The sequence below is a fragment of the Trichoderma breve genome, chromosome 5 (genome assembly GCF_028502605.1).
Source record: "Trichoderma breve strain T069 chromosome 5, whole genome shotgun sequence".
Classification (NCBI taxonomy): domain Eukaryota; kingdom Fungi; phylum Ascomycota; class Sordariomycetes; order Hypocreales; family Hypocreaceae; genus Trichoderma; species Trichoderma breve.
The window spans coordinates 2,769,913-2,787,744 of NC_079236.1; the positions used below are offsets into that span (position 1 = coordinate 2,769,913).

The 17,832-nt window shown below is 49.6% G+C and overlaps 6 protein-coding genes across 6 annotated transcripts; 2 read left to right on the forward strand and 4 right to left on the reverse strand.

Moving 5' to 3' along the window:
• Nucleotides 1–5,110: 5,110 nt before the first annotated feature.
• Nucleotides 5,111–6,502, reverse strand: T069G_08493 (tRNA-splicing endonuclease subunit sen54 n-term domain-containing protein; the record flags this gene model as incomplete). The annotated part of the gene is made up of 1 exon (XM_056175703.1): nucleotides 5,111–6,502. One exon carries the CDS (start codon nucleotides 6,500–6,502, stop codon nucleotides 5,111–5,113), a length of 1,392 nt encoding a protein of 463 aa, XP_056026652.1.
• A 2,873-nt stretch (nucleotides 6,503–9,375) lies between these two features.
• T069G_08494 (uncharacterized protein) lies at nucleotides 9,376–9,849 on the forward strand (the record flags this gene model as incomplete). The annotated part of the gene is made up of 1 exon (XM_056175704.1): nucleotides 9,376–9,849. The coding sequence occupies one exon, from the start codon at nucleotides 9,376–9,378 to the stop codon at nucleotides 9,847–9,849; it is 474 nt and encodes a 157-aa protein (XP_056026653.1).
• Nucleotides 9,850–10,889: 1,040 nt separating this feature from the next.
• Nucleotides 10,890–12,369, reverse strand: T069G_08495 (ZPR1 zinc-finger domain-containing protein; the record flags this gene model as incomplete). The annotated part of the gene is made up of 2 exons (XM_056175705.1): nucleotides 10,890–12,152; nucleotides 12,217–12,369. The coding sequence occupies 2 exons, from the start codon at nucleotides 12,367–12,369 to the stop codon at nucleotides 10,890–10,892; spliced, it is 1,416 nt and encodes a 471-aa protein (XP_056026654.1).
• Nucleotides 12,370–12,726: 357 nt separating this feature from the next.
• T069G_08496 (RNAse P rpr2/Rpp21/SNM1 subunit domain-containing protein) lies at nucleotides 12,727–13,275 on the reverse strand (the record flags this gene model as incomplete). Its single annotated transcript, XM_056175706.1, has 1 exon — nucleotides 12,727–13,275. One exon carries the CDS (start codon nucleotides 13,273–13,275, stop codon nucleotides 12,727–12,729), a length of 549 nt encoding a protein of 182 aa, XP_056026655.1.
• A 221-nt stretch (nucleotides 13,276–13,496) lies between these two features.
• T069G_08497 (uncharacterized protein) lies at nucleotides 13,497–14,222 on the reverse strand (the record flags this gene model as incomplete). The annotated part of the gene is made up of 5 exons (XM_056175707.1): nucleotides 13,497–13,640; nucleotides 13,708–13,830; nucleotides 13,893–13,958; nucleotides 14,013–14,127; nucleotides 14,188–14,222. The coding sequence occupies 5 exons, from the start codon at nucleotides 14,220–14,222 to the stop codon at nucleotides 13,497–13,499; spliced, it is 483 nt and encodes a 160-aa protein (XP_056026656.1).
• Nucleotides 14,223–15,319: 1,097 nt separating this feature from the next.
• T069G_08498 (uncharacterized protein) lies at nucleotides 15,320–16,663 on the forward strand (the record flags this gene model as incomplete). Its single annotated transcript, XM_056175708.1, has 1 exon — nucleotides 15,320–16,663. One exon carries the CDS (start codon nucleotides 15,320–15,322, stop codon nucleotides 16,661–16,663), a length of 1,344 nt encoding a protein of 447 aa, XP_056026657.1.
• Between the last annotated feature and the right edge of the window lie 1,169 nt (nucleotides 16,664–17,832).

A 17,832-nucleotide genomic window follows, 5' to 3' on the forward strand; every position in this document is an offset into this window, starting at 1 on the left:
ACGGGGGGAGGGCCTTTGCGTCCAATCCCGTGGCCGCAGACACATGCTGCTGCGCTGACGCGATAGGCCAACCCCCATACATACCATACATAAACCCGAAATTTCATGTGTGTGTGAGTACCAGTAGTACTACTCATAGTGTGTGTGTGTGTGCGTTCTCTGTCGGCTGAAGGAATTACATATCCAATTGCCTTGTTTAGCATGTCCCAGGTTTGACTCGCTACGAGCGGTCACAGCTGGCTACTAGCAAACGGGCTAACAGTAATTATTTGCCCATCCGCAAAAAGTTGATTTGTGATTAGTGATGGAGCCCTTTGGCGGTCTTAGGCAAACCTCGACAAAAAAGGGACAATCAACTATTGATGACAGGACTTTGCACCGAGTCGTACTAGCTTGCCCAGCAGATCCCCTTCGACGTCAGCTTGGGGGAACGGAGGACCCCCCCAGCTCTTGGGGTATTTTCTGCCTTCCATGCATCAGCCCGTCAATGCTTATTTTTACTTGCCCTGCTTGCTGTTCGTCCTCGAGACCAGGCCGTCCCAAAAAAAGCAAGCGATTTGACATGCTGAGTCAACTCGAAGCAGAATACTACAGCAACTACTCAAAACGGTCAAAATGAGGCATTGGGCGCCCAAAGGGAAGAAATCCCGAGGAGCCTTGCGTCTTTGTCCTTCTCTTGTGTGTCATATCATATCATACCACCTACATCCTCCGGCTTGCAGTAACTAGTTAGCACTGGGCACTATTTAGCATTGAATTGATTTGTTTTTCGCATGGAACGTGTTTTTTATGTACTTGTACATTGCTCCATAAAAGAACCCGCGAGACCCGTGTGCAAGTTACAGCTAAAAACTTTACCTCTGACCGTGCCGCCAACTAGCGCAACCTAATTACGGAGATGATTATCACAGGGCGAGAGACATTGTTTGGATTTCTTGGGCAGATACGCCTCTTTCTGATTGCGTGGCTGCGTTGGGCCGACACAAAAGGTTGATAGAGGGAGCCCATCAGGCCAGATTACATGCAACTTGTGCCGCCGACATGCCACTCAGGCTGGTGCCGCAAAAGGCCGCACTCTTTTGTGTTGTACCTCTAGGGTAATGGGAGGATTTTGGGTTACGCCTCTTTTTTACTTGGTTCGGCAAACAGAGCAGCCGATAGTGTTACCTTGATAGGTAGTAGGTGGGTTTACTAATAGGGACAGGTGCATGTTCAAAGGCATTTGACATCACCGGGGCAAAGTCCCCTAGACTGATCGATTAGCCTATGCGCTCGATCCTGCCGGGAATCTCTTGAGTCGAGGCGAGTCGAGACGAGAATCGTGTGATGCAAAAGTACAGCCAGCACATTATACTTTGCGAGATGCCCGTCGTTATGCCCAGTTGGGTAATTGCTGTAGTATATCGTCCAGCGGCATTAGCGCAAATTAGCTCATTGTTTCTGGGAACGGGCTGGAACAGCCAGGTCGTAAAATAGAGTAATTAATTTAAGCAAATAAAATTCCAAATGCAGCACTAGGCACAGCTAAACACATACGAGGCGCCGCAAAGAGGAGCCCCCGGTTAAGGTTGTGAGCATTTGCCTGTCTTGGATCAAAAACAACGTTCAAAACACAAAGAGTGGGAATTGCTCAAAAAGCAATAAGGGAAACACAAAAAAAAAGAGACGAATAAGAAAAAACACCGCTAGACCCACCGATAGTCTTCAGCTTTTTTTTGTTACTACTGTAGGCGGGGAAGGGGGAGGATTCCCGGATAGACATGCTTGAGTGTGGTTCGTACATATTTCCTCTTCGGAAGAACCAACAGAAGCTTCTTCCAGGGGGGGTGCAAAGTGTAGACCAAAATTCTTCCGGCGCCACCGAATGATTCCATCTTGCTTTTTTACTCATTGCTGGTCTACTGTATTCTTTCGATTAAGTCATCTTAAGTCATCATTACTTTTTTGCTTTTCTTTCTCCTTTATTCCCGCAATTGCCCATCAGGGTAATTCGGCAAGCTCGCCTATCATTCACCTTCATGGATAGTCGTGCTGATGGTTTCGCTGTGTGTTAATGGACGGACGGACTTGTTCACTTTGCTCACTCGGACCCCTACCAACATGTACTAACTCATACTAGCACTTGTAACAAAGGGCGTCTTTTTTTTGCTGCTGCCGGGGCACGGCATGGTAAAGTGACATCCATTGACAAGATTGACCGGGTATCTGTAATGGCCGTTCCTTGTTGCTCTTGATACAGCGCGCTGCACTGCACTTTTGGTTCCGTACTCTGGGTTAGGTAGTACCTAGGGTAGTTCATTTTGCTCCGTAACTCTGCAGCCAGCTAGTAACATTGTCCATGGCGCTTCTCTAAGCTTCTTGGCATTTGATTCCAGATTGTCAACTTTTTGCGAGGAAGAAACAGCAAAAAGCGCCGATGCGGGTAAACCTACTCACACACACCGAAAAAAAGAAAACTAGTGAAAGAGACATGATGAGAGAGATACAGCGATTCGATAGAAGCAACGGCAACTCTCGTACAGTGCATATGTGTTATGTGCATGTGCGTTGCGCATGTGCGTGTGTGTCTCGTTCTCGTTTGGCCGCAGCCGATATTGAAAACCACAACCATTGGATCCTGGGCTCTGCTATATGCAGCCCACAGAGAGCAGTAGTCGGACAGCTGGTGTTGCGTGAATGGCTGGTCAACGCCGCCGCGGCACAACAAGTCACACGGGACAAGATTAACATTAAACACGTAGACAGACACCAATTGAGACGAGCGTCGCATTGAGTGGTTGCGAGAGGAGTTGACGCACGCCGATTTGCAAACATTCGAAACCCCTCAAAGACACACAGTACGAATGGCTACAAAAGACCCTGTCTCTATGTTTCATAAAAAAAAGAGGGGGATGGTAGTACCTCTTCTCTTGGTGAGTTGCGAATGAGTTTCTCTTTGGTTTATGTCTGCTTGTTTTCCTGTGTAACGTGTTTTTTCTCCCACTTTCTCTAATCTCATCACTCGAAACGCAAGCTCCTATTGCTGGCATCCTTGTTTGGGAATTTTTCCCGATATAAACTCACACCTGGCATGTCAATGCGGCCGCTCGGCCAAGTTCGTGTCGTTTTAAAGCGGAGATATAATAACAAATAAAGACAAAATAATGCTCACTTTTATTGATTGGCATGGTTGACCATTGACCCGGCTAGCTCGCCAAGATATGTCACAAACTCAAAGGCCGTCAGAAAAATAAAATTGGGTTAAATAGTATGGTCTTCTTTTCTGATCCGTTGTGCCCTTGAAACGGCCGTTGGTCTCCCCCCCCAAAAGGCCGCCATAATCTTGCTTACGGGAGCAACGAGGTTGATGATATGAGATTTTGTTGACGGGATAGACATATTTCCGCATAGCCCCGTTCCAATTCGTCGGCTTTTTTAATCCCTTCATCGCCTATCTTTTTCTCTTTTTGCTGTCTGACAGTATCTATCGGTCTTTTTGTTGTGGAATCAAGAATACAGTCTAACCACACAACCGGATCTCCTATTCCCGTTGCCTTTTGCGTCCATCATGGGAGTAGCGTGCGAGATAGTACTAGGCAGATGACAGTAATATCACATCTCGGTTACTCCATTTTACTACCCATAAAGGTTCTCAGCAACTAATTCTCTCGCCATCTTGTCTAATACAATATTACCTATCCTCCGGCCTTTTCGGATTAATCATCGGCTTTCTCAATTGTCTCATGCTACGTATCACGGATCTGCGCATGTAACTTCGTAAAAAACCATAACCCCGAACATTTTGCGAAACCATCAAAACCCGACCCCGTAAAACATCCTCCCCTTGAACAATCCAGAAAACGCCGTCCAATTAACCCCCCCGAGCCTTTTCAACAGCAACTAGTATCGCTTTTTGCTTTCAAGTGTCAGCGGTCCCCCAAATCAAGTAAGTGTTTCGCCTTTTCTAAAGCCGAGTCAATCAGTGCATGCAGGGCCGCCAATCTGACGTGTGGATCTCTCCGCCTTTTCAATGGGATTTTTTTTCTCGTTCGTCTCACGCCCTTTTGTTTCCAGAGGGGAGGGGGGTGTGTGTAATCTGTACTTTTTTTTGTCTACTCTATATTCACCTACGGGGCTTTTGATCTAATTACATCGCAATTCCAGCTACAATCTCCCCTTCCCCGTTTGGGTAATTGCAAGGGGCGTGTGTGCGTTGATTGTCTTGTATGTGTCATCTGGATGTAATCATTAGCAGCGCTAGATAGAAACAGAGCCGGTTGAAAGTGCTACAGTAGAGTTATCGTAACTCGTATCTCTCTCGCACTTACTTCCTCTTTTAATTCCGACTGATTTGCCCAGGTTAGGCTTTTGCAACTGTTTCGGCGATAAAGGTGGACGTGCAGAATCAGCCTTAGACCGAGGTTGCGGTAAGTGCCGTTGGCCTCTCCCCAGTTGTCTTGTCGTATGAGATAATACGATAATACGCAAACTCGTCGCCTTTTATTGCCCAGTTTGGCAAATGCGGGATCCCTCTTGTCCATCCTAGAGTGCAAACAAAGCGATTGCGCCATAATCAACACTGTGCCCGCTTCCTTCAAGCAAAAGAATTAGGCTACCTAATAATAATACAACGTAAGTAATACTATTTACCGGATCCGGAATACGACTCGAACTGCCCTTGACCGTTTCATTGCTCTGTAAATAGCCCATGACTCGCACTTTGTGGAACGCCATTTCGCGGCACTGATAGACTCATCCATGCGCAAATAGAACGAACACCCCTGTAATATATCCTACAGATTGCTCTCTTTGAATCATGGCAACTCACAGACGTGTACCATCCCCAGTGGCCCAACTCTCTCAACCCTCCCCACCCATAGCTCCGTTGCTTGTAAACATAGATTCATAACTCCCGTCGCTTTCGTAGGAATGCTGTTGCGTTCCAGCGTGCCGTATCAAGAAAGCCCGAACCTCGGGACCGAGAGTTGAGTTGTCGCGGGACACAAAACAATCACCGTGTATCATAGGAAGCAAATGGTCTCTTTTCCTCCGAAAAAATCATGTCGAGATCCGTAGTTGTGAAACTCCCACAACTCCCAATGTTCCGCCAACCGGATAATTAACCGTTTCATCACCGCCCTCCTCTTCCTCGGCCTCTCCCTCTTCCGCGGCCGCGACCACCGCCGCGACCGCCTTTCTTACCACCTCTTCCGCTGTTTCTATTATCGAATCTTTCAAACAGTTGTTCCTCTCCAAATGCGCCCTCTCCAAATCTCATAAAGTTGACTAATCCTCTGTCCACCACAGCCACAAGCACGTTCCTATGCCCGTGCTTTAATCGCTGATACAGCCTCCCGGGATTTCCTCGCCATGCTTCTGGCGCAGGATCATACGGTGTCGATTCTAGCAATGTCTCAATCTGTTCCAGTGTTGGAAGACATGAGTCGGCTGTGTCGGCCACGGCAATTCGGAAATCTGGGGGCGGAGGATTCTTCTTGGAGAACCCGCCCGCGCCCGGCTTCCATACGTGGAAGTGCACTCGGAAGGGGTCCTCTGGCTTGGATGGGCTCGGTGGTACAGGGAGAGGCTTGTGTCGAGGCACAAGGGCCAGTTGCTGGTATATAGGTCGATAGGACCGGTACAGTCCCGGCGCGACAAGCGGGCCAAATGGCTGCTGTCGATGTTTCCCATCCTGTCCCGTTTCCCATTTGACAAAGGAAAAGAGCCATTGCCATAGCGTCTGCGAAGGTTCCGTTGGCTCTGGTCTCGGTTGTTCAGGCGGCGCGCGGAGGATGTTAAATCCCGCCCGCTTCAGATGGGCGTAGACCTGGTACTTGGGCAGCGTTGTCTTGCCCTGCTCATCCTCGTAGCCGATAAAAAGCGAATATGCAGCTTCCAGACTCAGCGGTAGTCCAACGTCGTAATCGTCCGGACCAAAGCCAGGCCGAGGCGGTCCGCTAGTAGCGCTTCCCTTGGGCACGAGGGTTTCAAAGTCGGTATATGGCCACCATAGGTCAATAGTGCCTCTCTCGACAAGATAGATGGCTTCTTCAGGAAGCAGCCATAGCCTTCCCACGCCAAGCTGATCTTTGCTCCCAGAGGCCACTCTTCCAATGTCCTTCATCCAGCCTCCCTTCTCGTGCTCCATAACCACCACGCGGTCCTTTAGCCACATGCCCTCGTAATCGAGCGCAACGTTTGTCTCGTCCATCCAAAAATCTGGAAAACACCAGCCTCTAGCCCACGCATCGCCTTTATGTATCCTTGTGTAGCTCAAAACATCCTCCAGCGCCCTGCGACTCGATTCTAGCGCTCCGTCCTGAGCTCTGGTCCCGTGCGTTTCAAAGTCTTTCTCGCCCTTCCGGATCGTCTGGCTGGAGACGCCCTTTTTCGAAAATGCGGATGCAAACAGCTTGTAGTCGGGCATGTCGTCCTCCAGAGTTTCCTCCACAGTCGGGGCACCTTCACTATCCACAGGAGCTGGGCCCGCTGCCAGCGGGCTATCGTCGTCGTCAAACGCCATCTTGTCTGTATGGGATGCACTGTCCAAGGAAGAGAGAAAGTATAGTCTCAGGTGCCGCCAAGTAGTCCGATGGCAGGTTGAGGCGCGACGGCGCAAACGAAATTCTGCGCTCTTTGCTGCGTTATGCCTGAGGCGCCGCAAAAAGAATCATCTGCTTGCCAAAGCCCTGCATGCGTAAATCTTGCTGCCAGAAACTAAAGCAAAAATAATCATGCCATCGCACTCTCAGTAAATGAAATGAATATCGGGATCGCGAAGAAAAGAAAAAACTTCAAAGGTTGTACAGATTGGCTGTATCGCGATGCTCGGGTGGGGTTGGGATTTTCCCATGGATTCTCACCACCAAAAGTTTGTGTGAAAAACGTACCGTACTTGGTATTCTCTACGTCAGACACGTGAGAAATGCTGGTCGGGTACGTACCTAGACTAACGTCGGTATCTGGTAGTTGAGGAAGGTGCACCTTCCAAGAAGTGTGCTTCCGATAACGATTGGCCCGAAACGGGAATTCAGGGTCTTCACATGTCACTTTCACAGGTCACTTACACGATGCCTTCAACTCCTTGATATAAGAGAATAACGCCAATCCCTTCAACAATCAATAGCGAGTTTGGCCGAGTGGTTAAGGCGCTGTGTTTAGGACGTAATAACCGATCCGCAGTGGGCATGCCCGCGCAGGTTCGAACCCTGCAGCTCGCATTCGATATCTTTTTGTTTTTTCCCCTTCCCGTTTGGCCCGGTTGGGCGTTCATCACAGAGTCAGACTTGCCCTCATATGTCTCAATTGACATGGAGAGTACATTTTTGCTTATGGAGAACTCAGAATCAGCGAAACCTAGCAGGTGCTGCGTGGTGCTGATGGAAAAGATGGCCCTTCAATTTGCGGGTGGTTTGGCGAGCCAGCCTTGCTCCATGACATAGTATGTCACAGTATCACATTTGAGCGGCGACCACACAAACAGAAGGCAAACGTAATTCACATGTAAAGGAATAACCAGAGCGTAATTTTATGCGGAGTAAGCGAGCTTCAGGCGTAACATTTTGTGGTCCAAAATTTCCAACTCTCTGGTTCCGCTCCCACCGCTTGACTTAGTTCTTTCAAGTGGGTTGTAGGCTGCATGACTTGCCTCGACCAAGCCATACACACTGTAACATGATGCCTTCGGCATCATTGTCACCGTGTATAAGGATGCTTTAGAGCAGATACAGGGAAGTTGCAAGACGGTGCCCCAAATTTGGAGGGAGGGTGTCTTGAGCCACTCTCATAGAAAATCTGGGCTTCCTCGAAGGACACTCTCTTGGATTACCTCAATTGAAGAAACAAGACAAAACTCCATACGAGCATCTAATGAGAGAGCTACTAAAAAATCGCTAGATATGGTGAGAGACCCCCGTCTAACCACATCCTCCCATGCCCAGATGCCCAGTTGGGAACGCCCTTGCGATAACTCCCTGAGGGGGAAGTCCACAGTGCTAAGGGAGATGAGAGTCCCCAAGCAAACAATCAAGGAGAGATGGACCCTTACGGAAAGAAAAAGTAAATCAGAAGACATACGAACGCAATGTCCATGACTTGGTCACTCTTGGCCATGGTGAGCCACAGAAATTGGATGAGGACTTAGGTAGCCCAAGTGACTCTAACGTTGATGGCCGTAACTAGGTGGAAGGGAGTCTTGGTAGGTACGAAAATTCACGGACCCTCGTTGAATTTACGTAGGTTGTAAAAGGCAAGAATAATAAATACTTGAGGGGTGACCAGGTGGTGGGTGGTCAATCTGACGGAGTCTTCATCTCTACCCCTAGAGACCCCACAACGCATCTCTCGTGAATGGATTCAAGGTCTCCCTACGCCACACCGTAAGGTTCCGGAGCGAGATTGGCGCTTTGAAGTTATTGCAAATTACTCCCCTGTTGCCCAACTTGACTATCTTCGACGCAGAGACGTGATCTTTCCTCCCGGATGGAGTCACAATAGGGACCAGAACTTCCCATATTTTTGGTCTCTTAGTATCCCATCACAAGCCCGCCACTTGGAACTCCTTAGGTACTCTCTTTAGAGCCCGGTGATACCAACAGGATCAGCCTCAAAGATCGAAGGCGAGGGCATCTCCCTTGAGGATACCCGTGTGGCCACCCTTGAGGCCTTTTAATAAAGAATCTCAACTGGATGGCCTTGGTCCAACCGGATGACCTTGATCCAACTTATTAAACCCCTTTAAAGTATCTGAACAGGTTATTGAAGGACCGTACCGTTGGTTACAGTAATAACCTCCTAACCCCCCGCCGCAGTAGCTGGACGCTCTACATCAAGACGATCATCAACTCAGGCACCTAATCCTCCCCTGGCGGATCGTCGATAATGGGATGGATGGGGACTCCATCTTCTCAACGCCAAGGAGTAAGCCGAGACCCTCAACGTCCGATGGATCGTCAACACGTACCCAGACCACTCAGGGAGGCACCTAGTCAATTCGCTGTGGTTCCGAGGAGCACCGAACACATGGTGATAGCCAGCCATCGAGCAGCTGAACCCTTCCACTTGGGGCAATTGAAGGTTACTGTAAGGTACCAGGTTCATTGAGTACATGTATTACCACTACATTTGTGCCACGGAATACTGGGTAATAGTACATCTAAAGTGTCGAATACATGTCGGTAACGATCCCTTGCCCAGTACTCATAGGAAGTTAATAGTGCCCAGTGGTAAGAAACGAAACTTCTTTCTAGGTACATATGCCTTATACTTCTGCGACCAAAGTTTATCCCAGGCACCTATATATTCTCGTCCCTCCCCGTTCTCGGTTTCGCTCCATCCTTCCTTCGTTTCCACACCGTCGTTTAGAATCTCCGCCTACGCCTACTTCACCTTTTCACAATGAAAGACGATATCAAGTATCAGCTCTCACAAGAAGAGCTTGATATTCTTGCCCTCACCCATTATGCGTTCATATATCGAGAAATGGGCGTTGAGTGCCAAGAATTTCGTGAGTTTATCCAGGACTTCCGAAAGGACATGCGGAATTTCCCTGAGAGGGTTCGCAGTAAGCTCGAGATACTTCGTGATAGGATCAAGGAGTTCCGTCGGACGATCGGGCCATTCGGGCCATACCGTATGGATCTCTACGATTGTGGCCAGGAAGTCGGTTGTGATCTCCAGCCATACCGTCCTGCGATCTTAAACGAGTGCAAGACAATCTTTGGGGATATACAGATGCTCCGTAAGGACTACCCCGAGGAGTGCCAGGAAATCCTTTGGAATTACCAGGGTTTATATGACGATATCAAGGCATTACATAAGGATGTCCAGGCATTTCGCAACCCTGACCCTAAGAGAGAAAACCTTGAGTAAAAAAGGCACATCTGGTTTGTCTCCAAACCCCCTTGACAAGCAGAGATAAGAGAAGCTGACTACCTAGGTATAGGATGGAAAACCAACGCCCCAAAGTTTACAACGCCACTCTGCTACCTTTTATGTCTCGAGCTAAAGATTGGCAAACCTATTTCAGGATTTCCCAAGTCGATGCCGTCTGGTCGAATCTTTGATGCAAAAAATCCTATCTTGAGTCACCATGTGGCTTTCTTTGGTCGTGGTTAATTTGTGGTGGCTTGGTTGCGCTGGATGGACGGACTATTTTGAGGATGTCTTGTTTTTTTTTTTTTTGAGGCTGTCTTGTTGTTTTGAGAATGTCTTGTTGTTTTGAGAATATTTTGTTTTTTTGAGAATATCACGCTCGGCCAAGACTTGGTGATCATAGACTTCAACGATTCTCCCATCACGCTGAATGAAGAGCTCTGGAGCCTAATTGAGGTTCTCCCGCGAGGAAGAGACCTCTATGATCGGACTCGCTTCGGATAGAAGGCCCCAGACCGAAAAAAGAAAGGGAACCTCGCCCTACAACTGGGCCTCGATCACAAGTGGGAAATGCGCTCTGAGGAGGAATGGGATGATGGCCCGACATTTTGTTCTTTAGAGGATGTCTTGTTCGAAGTATTTTCTATATCAATACATGACGTTATCCAGATGGAATTGAACAGTACCTAGTAGCAGACATGGCGTGAAATGGAATCATCAATAAGATCTGATACCAGCGACAGGTGGGCCAACGAAAGGCGCAGATCGCGAAATTCTATTGTGCAATATAATGAAAACATGAACCGCATATCTGTTTATGGCTTGAGGGTATTTTGTCTCCTCTCAGTAGGGAGAAGGAAAAGATCAGGTTGCTGAGGCGCCTTATGGGGAGACGTTCACAACGACTTAGTAGTCGAGACTCATTGTTATTTTTTTATTCGGGAAAATATTTTATTTTTCTAAGCCCATATCCTATGTCTTGAAATGCCCTTTTTTACTTTTACTTTATTTCTCATCATCATACGTTAAAAACATGTTCAGTTTGCCTCAGCCTCAGCCTTGGCCTCTTCCTTTTCAGGCTCCTCATATCCCTCGACCTTCATATCCGCCAGACCCAGTTCCTCCTCTTCCTCCTCTGTCCTCGTGTATCTCTCCTTCTTGATCTTGGGGTCTGGTGCCGGGGGGTCAACCAGCGACTGGACGTAGCTGCTGGCAAAGGGATCCGTCAAGATGACGGTAAAGGGCTTGGTGCCGGCAATGGCGTTATCCAAGTTGGCGAAGAACTTGTCCCATTGGGACTTCTCGTCGGAGCGAAGGGAGTCGCCACCCTCGCCGGCCTCAAAAATTTGGCTGTGGAGGTCGTTGCGGACCTGCGTGAGGAGACCCTCAACGGTGGTGAAGCGGCCGCCCAGGGTGCCGGGGTTGACGTGCAGCTCGAGTTCGGGGCACTCGAGGCCGCAGGTCTCGCTCTTGAGGATATCACGGGCGAGATCGACCTCGCCGTCGACCTCGAGGATGATCTTCTCGCCGTACTCGGGAATCTCGCCGCCGGTCTTGACGTCGTTGGAGCGGTAACCGCATGCGTCGCACACAGTCGACATGAGCACGACTTGCTTGAAGTGGGGGATGTCGACCATCTTCATGTGTGTTGTGCAAGAGTGCATGCAGCCGGGGCATGTGGCGGGGAAACTGTAAACCTCATTGGGGATGATCTCGCCATCCTCGGTGAGGCCTGGGTTGTTGAGTGTGGGGTCGGCGTTTGCGTCGCTGTCCGTGAGACCGAGAGCCTGGTTCTGCTCAGGAGTACGGGCATATTCGTGCTTCTCCCATTTGCCAACACCGTCCTTGAGGTCGGGCGCAATGAAGGAGTTGCCGGCAGGGTCGTCGACGTAGACGCGGAAGGGGAATGAGTCTCCCGCCAGCATGGCCCTGCTCTTCTTGATGATATCTGCAACCTTGTCAAAGATTTCAGGAGCCTGCTCCTTGCGCGCCTCCTGTCCCATCTCCAAGTCGTCAACGACGCCTGTTAGCAGGCCCTCTACATTTGTCAGCTGGCCGCGGCCAGCAGGGATTTCGAGGTCGATCTCGATGAACTTGACAGTCGCGGTGTCAGATTTCACGACCTGACGAGAGAAGTCGGCGAGGGTGGTTAATCGCAGCTCGTAGTGCGTGCCCTTGGGCTGAATGGTTCCGGCCGGCTGGATCTCATTGTTCTGAAAGTTGCAGTGGTCGCAGGAGAAAGACATGATGACGACCTCGCGGAAGTAGGGGATCTGGGTAAGGAGGAGCCTTGTCATGCCCTAAAATCTTGGTTAGTATATGATCATGGCGTCTCGGGAGGGCTTGAAGAATATGGCGACTGACATTTTCGTGGCAGTTCATGCACAGCGACTCAATCTCGTCCACGGGCTTGATATCGTCCTCCTCAGTGGCAGCGCCATCTGTGCCAGTTGCCAGGCCCTGCGCCTGGTTTCCGATGGGCTCGAAGAAATTCTGCTTTTCGCTTTCGGCGGCCATTTTGATTTGGGTATTGCGAAAACACAAAAATGAAGAATGGGGAAAGAGTAGGAAAAAAAGACGACTTAAAAAAAAATTGAGGTTGTCGCAAAAATACACCCTGCAGTGTTTTGGCTCGACGGCGGGGTCTTAAATTTTTTGGAGGGGCAATTTTAACGGTCGCGGTTATGTCATACGGGCTGGCCTGCACTAGAACGTTCCCGATGCATCTGCCTGGCGCTGGCGCATGAAAATCAGGTGGTTCGTTTTCCACTGCTCTTCAACATTCAGCTCTGCGGTTATTCGAGATGAGAATTTTGTTGTCATGGTCGCCGGATAAAGATAGCTGACAAGGTAATTGATCGTTGATACCCCAATTCATTTCATCATAAAGTCTGCAAGTGATAGCGAGTTCGATTGGCGCTGCTGGCCAGAGAGCAAAGCCTGCAAGCCGGCCTTGCGATTCTTGGCGCGCTTCTTGCTGCTCGCGTTCGCAGTGGCTGGTTTTTGTACCTCGACGCTGCCCGAGGGCTTTTGCATCTTTGCGTTGGAAGTTTTGTGACGCGTGATAGGTTCGGGGGCTGAGAGGGGGATTCTGGTGACTCTGGCGCAGAAGCCGCACGTCCAATCCTTGGAACGCTCTCGCGCAGAGCCAGGTTTTGTCGTTTTAGAAGACCGTGTCTTTCTCCTCGTGGCCCTCAATGTCTCCAGTTTCAGTAGAGTTCCTTTTCCGGGTATCATGATGTGCCCGCAGGCAGCGCAGACATGCTGTCGTTCAAGGTCTGAGGGTGCCATGTCGTGAGAGTATAGAAGTCCTGCTCTCTGGCTCAGGAGATGCGCCGATGTCTCTGGAGCTGCATCTCGAAGCAAATGAGCAGCATCCGTGAGGAAGGTGACTGCCGGGGAGTTTGCGGTGACAGCCGCCATGTGGTGAGTTGCGCTGTTCTGTCCAGCTGCTGCAGTAAATAAAGGTCGGGACAAGTTTGAAGCTTTTCAAGTTCAGCACCGTGATGGACAGGTGTGGGGCAGGGGTGTCTACATGATTTTGTGGGGAGTGCATTTAATTGGGCACTGAAGCACTTCTATCATGATATGCAGTTGGGCGAGCTTTTCGATCTATTTATTGAAATGGAATCAACATTTGTACATTACGCTCTCCTTATTTCCCAAACCAGCTCCTTGATGCTGACCTCCTCGCCCGCCTTTTCGTCATAGTCAAACCATTCTCCGTCTATCAGCTCGATTCCAGTAAACTTGGTACCGGAGTCAATTCCATCGGCCAGCCACTCGCCCTATTCAAGCGAGACATTATCAGCTACGAATCTCATATGATCAGCTGGGGATGAACCCTTGACATACCTCTGCCTTGAACTCTGTAAACTCCAAACCTCTGCAGTCAAACTCAAACACCTTTTGCGGCTTGGGTGGCTCTCCCTGCTCATAGGCTGCCGGAGCCGCCTTGATTGTCGCTGATGACTCTCGCTATAAGGAAACAAGGTATGTTAGAACCTATTAAGCAGCATTTAGGGTGAATGCAGATATACCTTGCAGTTTTTGCATCTCCAAACAAAGTTGGCCTCGCCCCGACTGCCGCTCATTTCATTGGTTTCCTGCTCAAGAATGTGAGTTTCGCGGACAGTAATGGATATGAGATATTAACGCACGAAGCGGTTTACTCCAACATAGTTCTCATGAGTCTCTCTGCAAGATGTACACTGGACCTTGAACATGTACCAGAACGGGTTGTCTTGCGTATCGTCGGGGCGCAAATTGGTCACACTGTTTTCATGTGAGTGACTACATTCTGTGAGATCGTGGGGCAAAAATCAAAGCACATACCCCGTCAGCTCTGCTGTCAGTACAAGGGCAAACATTTTTGCCTATTCCCAAGCTGTAACGTATGAAAAGTGATCTTAGAAAGTAATCAAGGAAGAAAATAAATAACGATTTCGTAATGTTTTCCACTTTGACTCCCATCAATTACGCAGATGGTGTAAGAGAGATCAATTTCATCGAGGTGGGGGAATTGGCGGATCACGTGATGCCGTAGAAACCTCTCTTGGAGCATCGTTCGATTTTCGTGGATTTACATTACACCTGGAGCTTCGACGTCAATTGACGGCCATAATTCGCGCCGCCTCTCTCGGAAACCTTATATGTCCCTGCAAATGCCTGGGTAATGCAGACGATTCTATCAAGAGCCGGAAAGGCTCCTCGCAGTGGGTGCAAAGCCTGCACCAGCGCCATTGAGACCCTGGGCAAGAGACCGGTCTCTGCTCGCCGCAAGCCGACGTTCGCCGAGCTCTTCACAGCATGCTACAGCTCAGTATTCGCCACAGCAGCATTGGTAGATGCTGTCAGGAAGGATGACCGCAGGAAAGAGCTGGATCGTCAGCTAGACGAAGTTCGAAAGGAATTGGCCGACCTTCAGGATGGCCGGCAACGGCCCAGCTCGGACGACGACTCAACAGCTCCAGAACTTAGTCTTCGACAGATGGATACGCTATGGCAGAGCCTAAAGAAGATATACAACAGCCGTCCCTACATGAAGGAAATACACCAGCCAGCAACCATTAGCGCATCCGATCTTGTCGAAGCTCTAAAGCACGAACACTACGGCTGCTCAGACCATCCACTGCGGAACTCCAAGAGGCAGATGGATTACGATAGACTCGAAGGCGCAATAATGCAAGAAGAGAGTGCAAATGGGAGATACTACCGAGAACCCCGGAACCAGGCCCAGCTGCTTCGTGAATCCCTGAGTACAGAGACCCTTGTTCGGAAACTTTTGGACCGTACAAGATATCTCCCTGAAGACCAGTCCGGTCCATCGCTTCAAAAAGCCCGGAATTTACTGGAGAAAGGAGGCCAGGGGTTCACTTTCCGATCTATCGACTCAGATAGAGCTCGGGACAACACCATCCTGTTGAACAAGCGGCTGAGATCTTTGGCTGCTGCCTCGAATCTTAGTATGAAGGAGAAAGTTGGCAGGATTTGCTACAACCTGCTAGTTTCATCACACCCGCCAGATATACACACCTACAACACGCTCATTGTTGCGTTTAACAAATCAGGCCATCATTCATTTGCCGAGGCACTAGTTGCTTCGTTCTTCCAGTACCGACTTTTACAACCTACACCATCCACATTCATCGCCATCTTAAATCACTACCAATGCACTAATAACCATGGAAGATTCTTACGAGCCCTCGCATGCATTACCGGACTGGACAACCGAACTGGCGCAAAAGTTCGCCGGAGGCACGTATCGGACATTGAAGAAAACCCAAATCTCCTACCTTGGGCCCTGGACTCTAGACGCCGAACTCTCACTGGGGACTATATCTGGGACCATCTACCACTCTCGCAACCTTTGGTAGAAGAAATCATCGGCGGTCTACTTCACTTCAAGCTCTTTGACCAGGCTGCGGCGTTTTTCATTTCATGCGTGCAGTCTGGAGTCAACCTGAGCTTGAATTCAGTCAAATTCTTCCTTGATGAATGCATCAATGCTCTGGACTGGAAAGCTGCAGTTCGATTGACTTCCAGCTTCGCACGTTCCCAGCCAACTTTGCAGAGGCTGCTCAGAGTGGGAGGGGATAGCGAGAATGCCTCGTACATTGCCGACCGAATACGAGTATTGCTAGACATCTGTGGTCTTGATGGTTCAGATAAGCCGTCAAAGTCGCTTCTAGTCAACTTGAAGATTTCGGGTCCCTCATTTACGAAGCTCCTCAACACATTGACCCAGGAGGCCGGGCCCCCGAAAGAGAGGCTGACGTCCGGAGAAGAGATATACAGGAGTAAAAGCAGAGTGCTGCAACTGGAGAGTATATGGAAAGAGTATGAGTTTGTGAGAAAGACTACGATCTCCATCGAGAGCAAGCTCCTCTACCCCGACTTCTCACGGACCTTTCGAGCCTCAATGGCACTCCATATTGGCAAGACGGCCACGCAAAGAAGCGAGCAGTTGGATCAAGAGCTGACACAACTCATGGAGAGCACCTCTTTGATTGGATCGACATCGCAGCCACTTATAGAGAGTGAAGATGCTACGGAGCGCAACCGTCCTCCAGATACAATACCCCTTTCCGAAGAACCCGCGCACGCAGAGTCAGACATGTCTTTGCACAGATATGCGACAAGGTCTGAGAAGTTGGAATTTTTCGACCATGGGAATACAGTTGAGTCCAAGCTCACAAGACCGAGACCTGGGCAATTGCTCCCAGCTTGGCCGACTTGTCTACCAAGTGAAGACAGCGTTCTTCGGAGAATGGCTGTGACTAATGCGAGGATGATGAGAACTGAAGGATGAGAGAAGGAAAAAAAGAAGAAGCCAGACTTGAACAAACTTTCTACCATTATTTACGGAGAACTACTGATCGTATTGTATTACTGGTATCAAATATTTGTATATGGAACAGTTGGTGATGGACCAACATTTACTGGGGCGGCGCTTTCTGGTGGGAGGGGAACTGGAGAACTGGGGCTTAGAAGCCACCAATTACTGTACAGTACGAGCATGACGATGATGACCGCATCAATTACCCAAATTCAATGCTACTGTGGCACGAGTTTTATAACGATCAATGTGTCCAACTTCCATTTTTAACTTGGTGATGCTCCAGCTGGCCCAGCCCGTGTTCAGATCTGGAGAAGTGGCGGTGGCTAGCGCAGAAAATATCGAGGCTTACAGTGCTGTTGGTACCGTGTCTGGTTTTCGAGACCCAGCGCCACAGCGATGTGCGGTCGTGCCTGGCAGCGCCTCAGCCCGCTAACTCTCAGCGGATCTCAGCGATCTCAGCGGACGGGGTCACAGTGAGACAAAGCGGCAAAGCGAACTGGCCTGGCGGCAAGACCGGAATGGAAGAGCCGGCTCGGTCACGAGGCGCGGGCGTGTCCACTCAAGCATCGCATGTGGTCCATGTGCTCCAAAGGCTTCACGTCACTGCAAGGAATCTCTCAGGGGGGAGACTCCAGAAAGGCGAGAGACACGGTGCTCCACCGGGGCGAGTGGCGCGCAGCTTTTGATTCAGGGTCTGGTCCTTTTTGGCTTGGGGTAAGTTTCGTGTCGGGTTTTTTATCGCAGCGACTGAGTGAATTGGCTGGTGTTAGGTTTTGCGAGATGGAGGCTGCTGCTGTACTAAAAACCTCCAGTCTGTCTTGTCGCCTACTAACTGATGCTATGACCGCTAGTGACGCTGCCAAAAGTGGGTGGTGATGGGATGGGGTGGAGAGTCAAAACAGTCTGATTGATCTCTTCTTCCTCTTTCCTCTTTTTTCCCTTCTCCAAAGATCCATCTCCACCGGACGACGTTGAAAAAGGCGGCGTGGCCTCCGAACATCGCTTCTGCGGACCCTGTCCTGTCCTGTCCTGTCTGCCGCATGTCAGATGAGCCTTGCCAGCAAATAACTTATTCACCTCCGAGAGACAGTATCAGAACACGGACGTGTGACCGACGCCACTGGCTGCTCCCTGCGAGT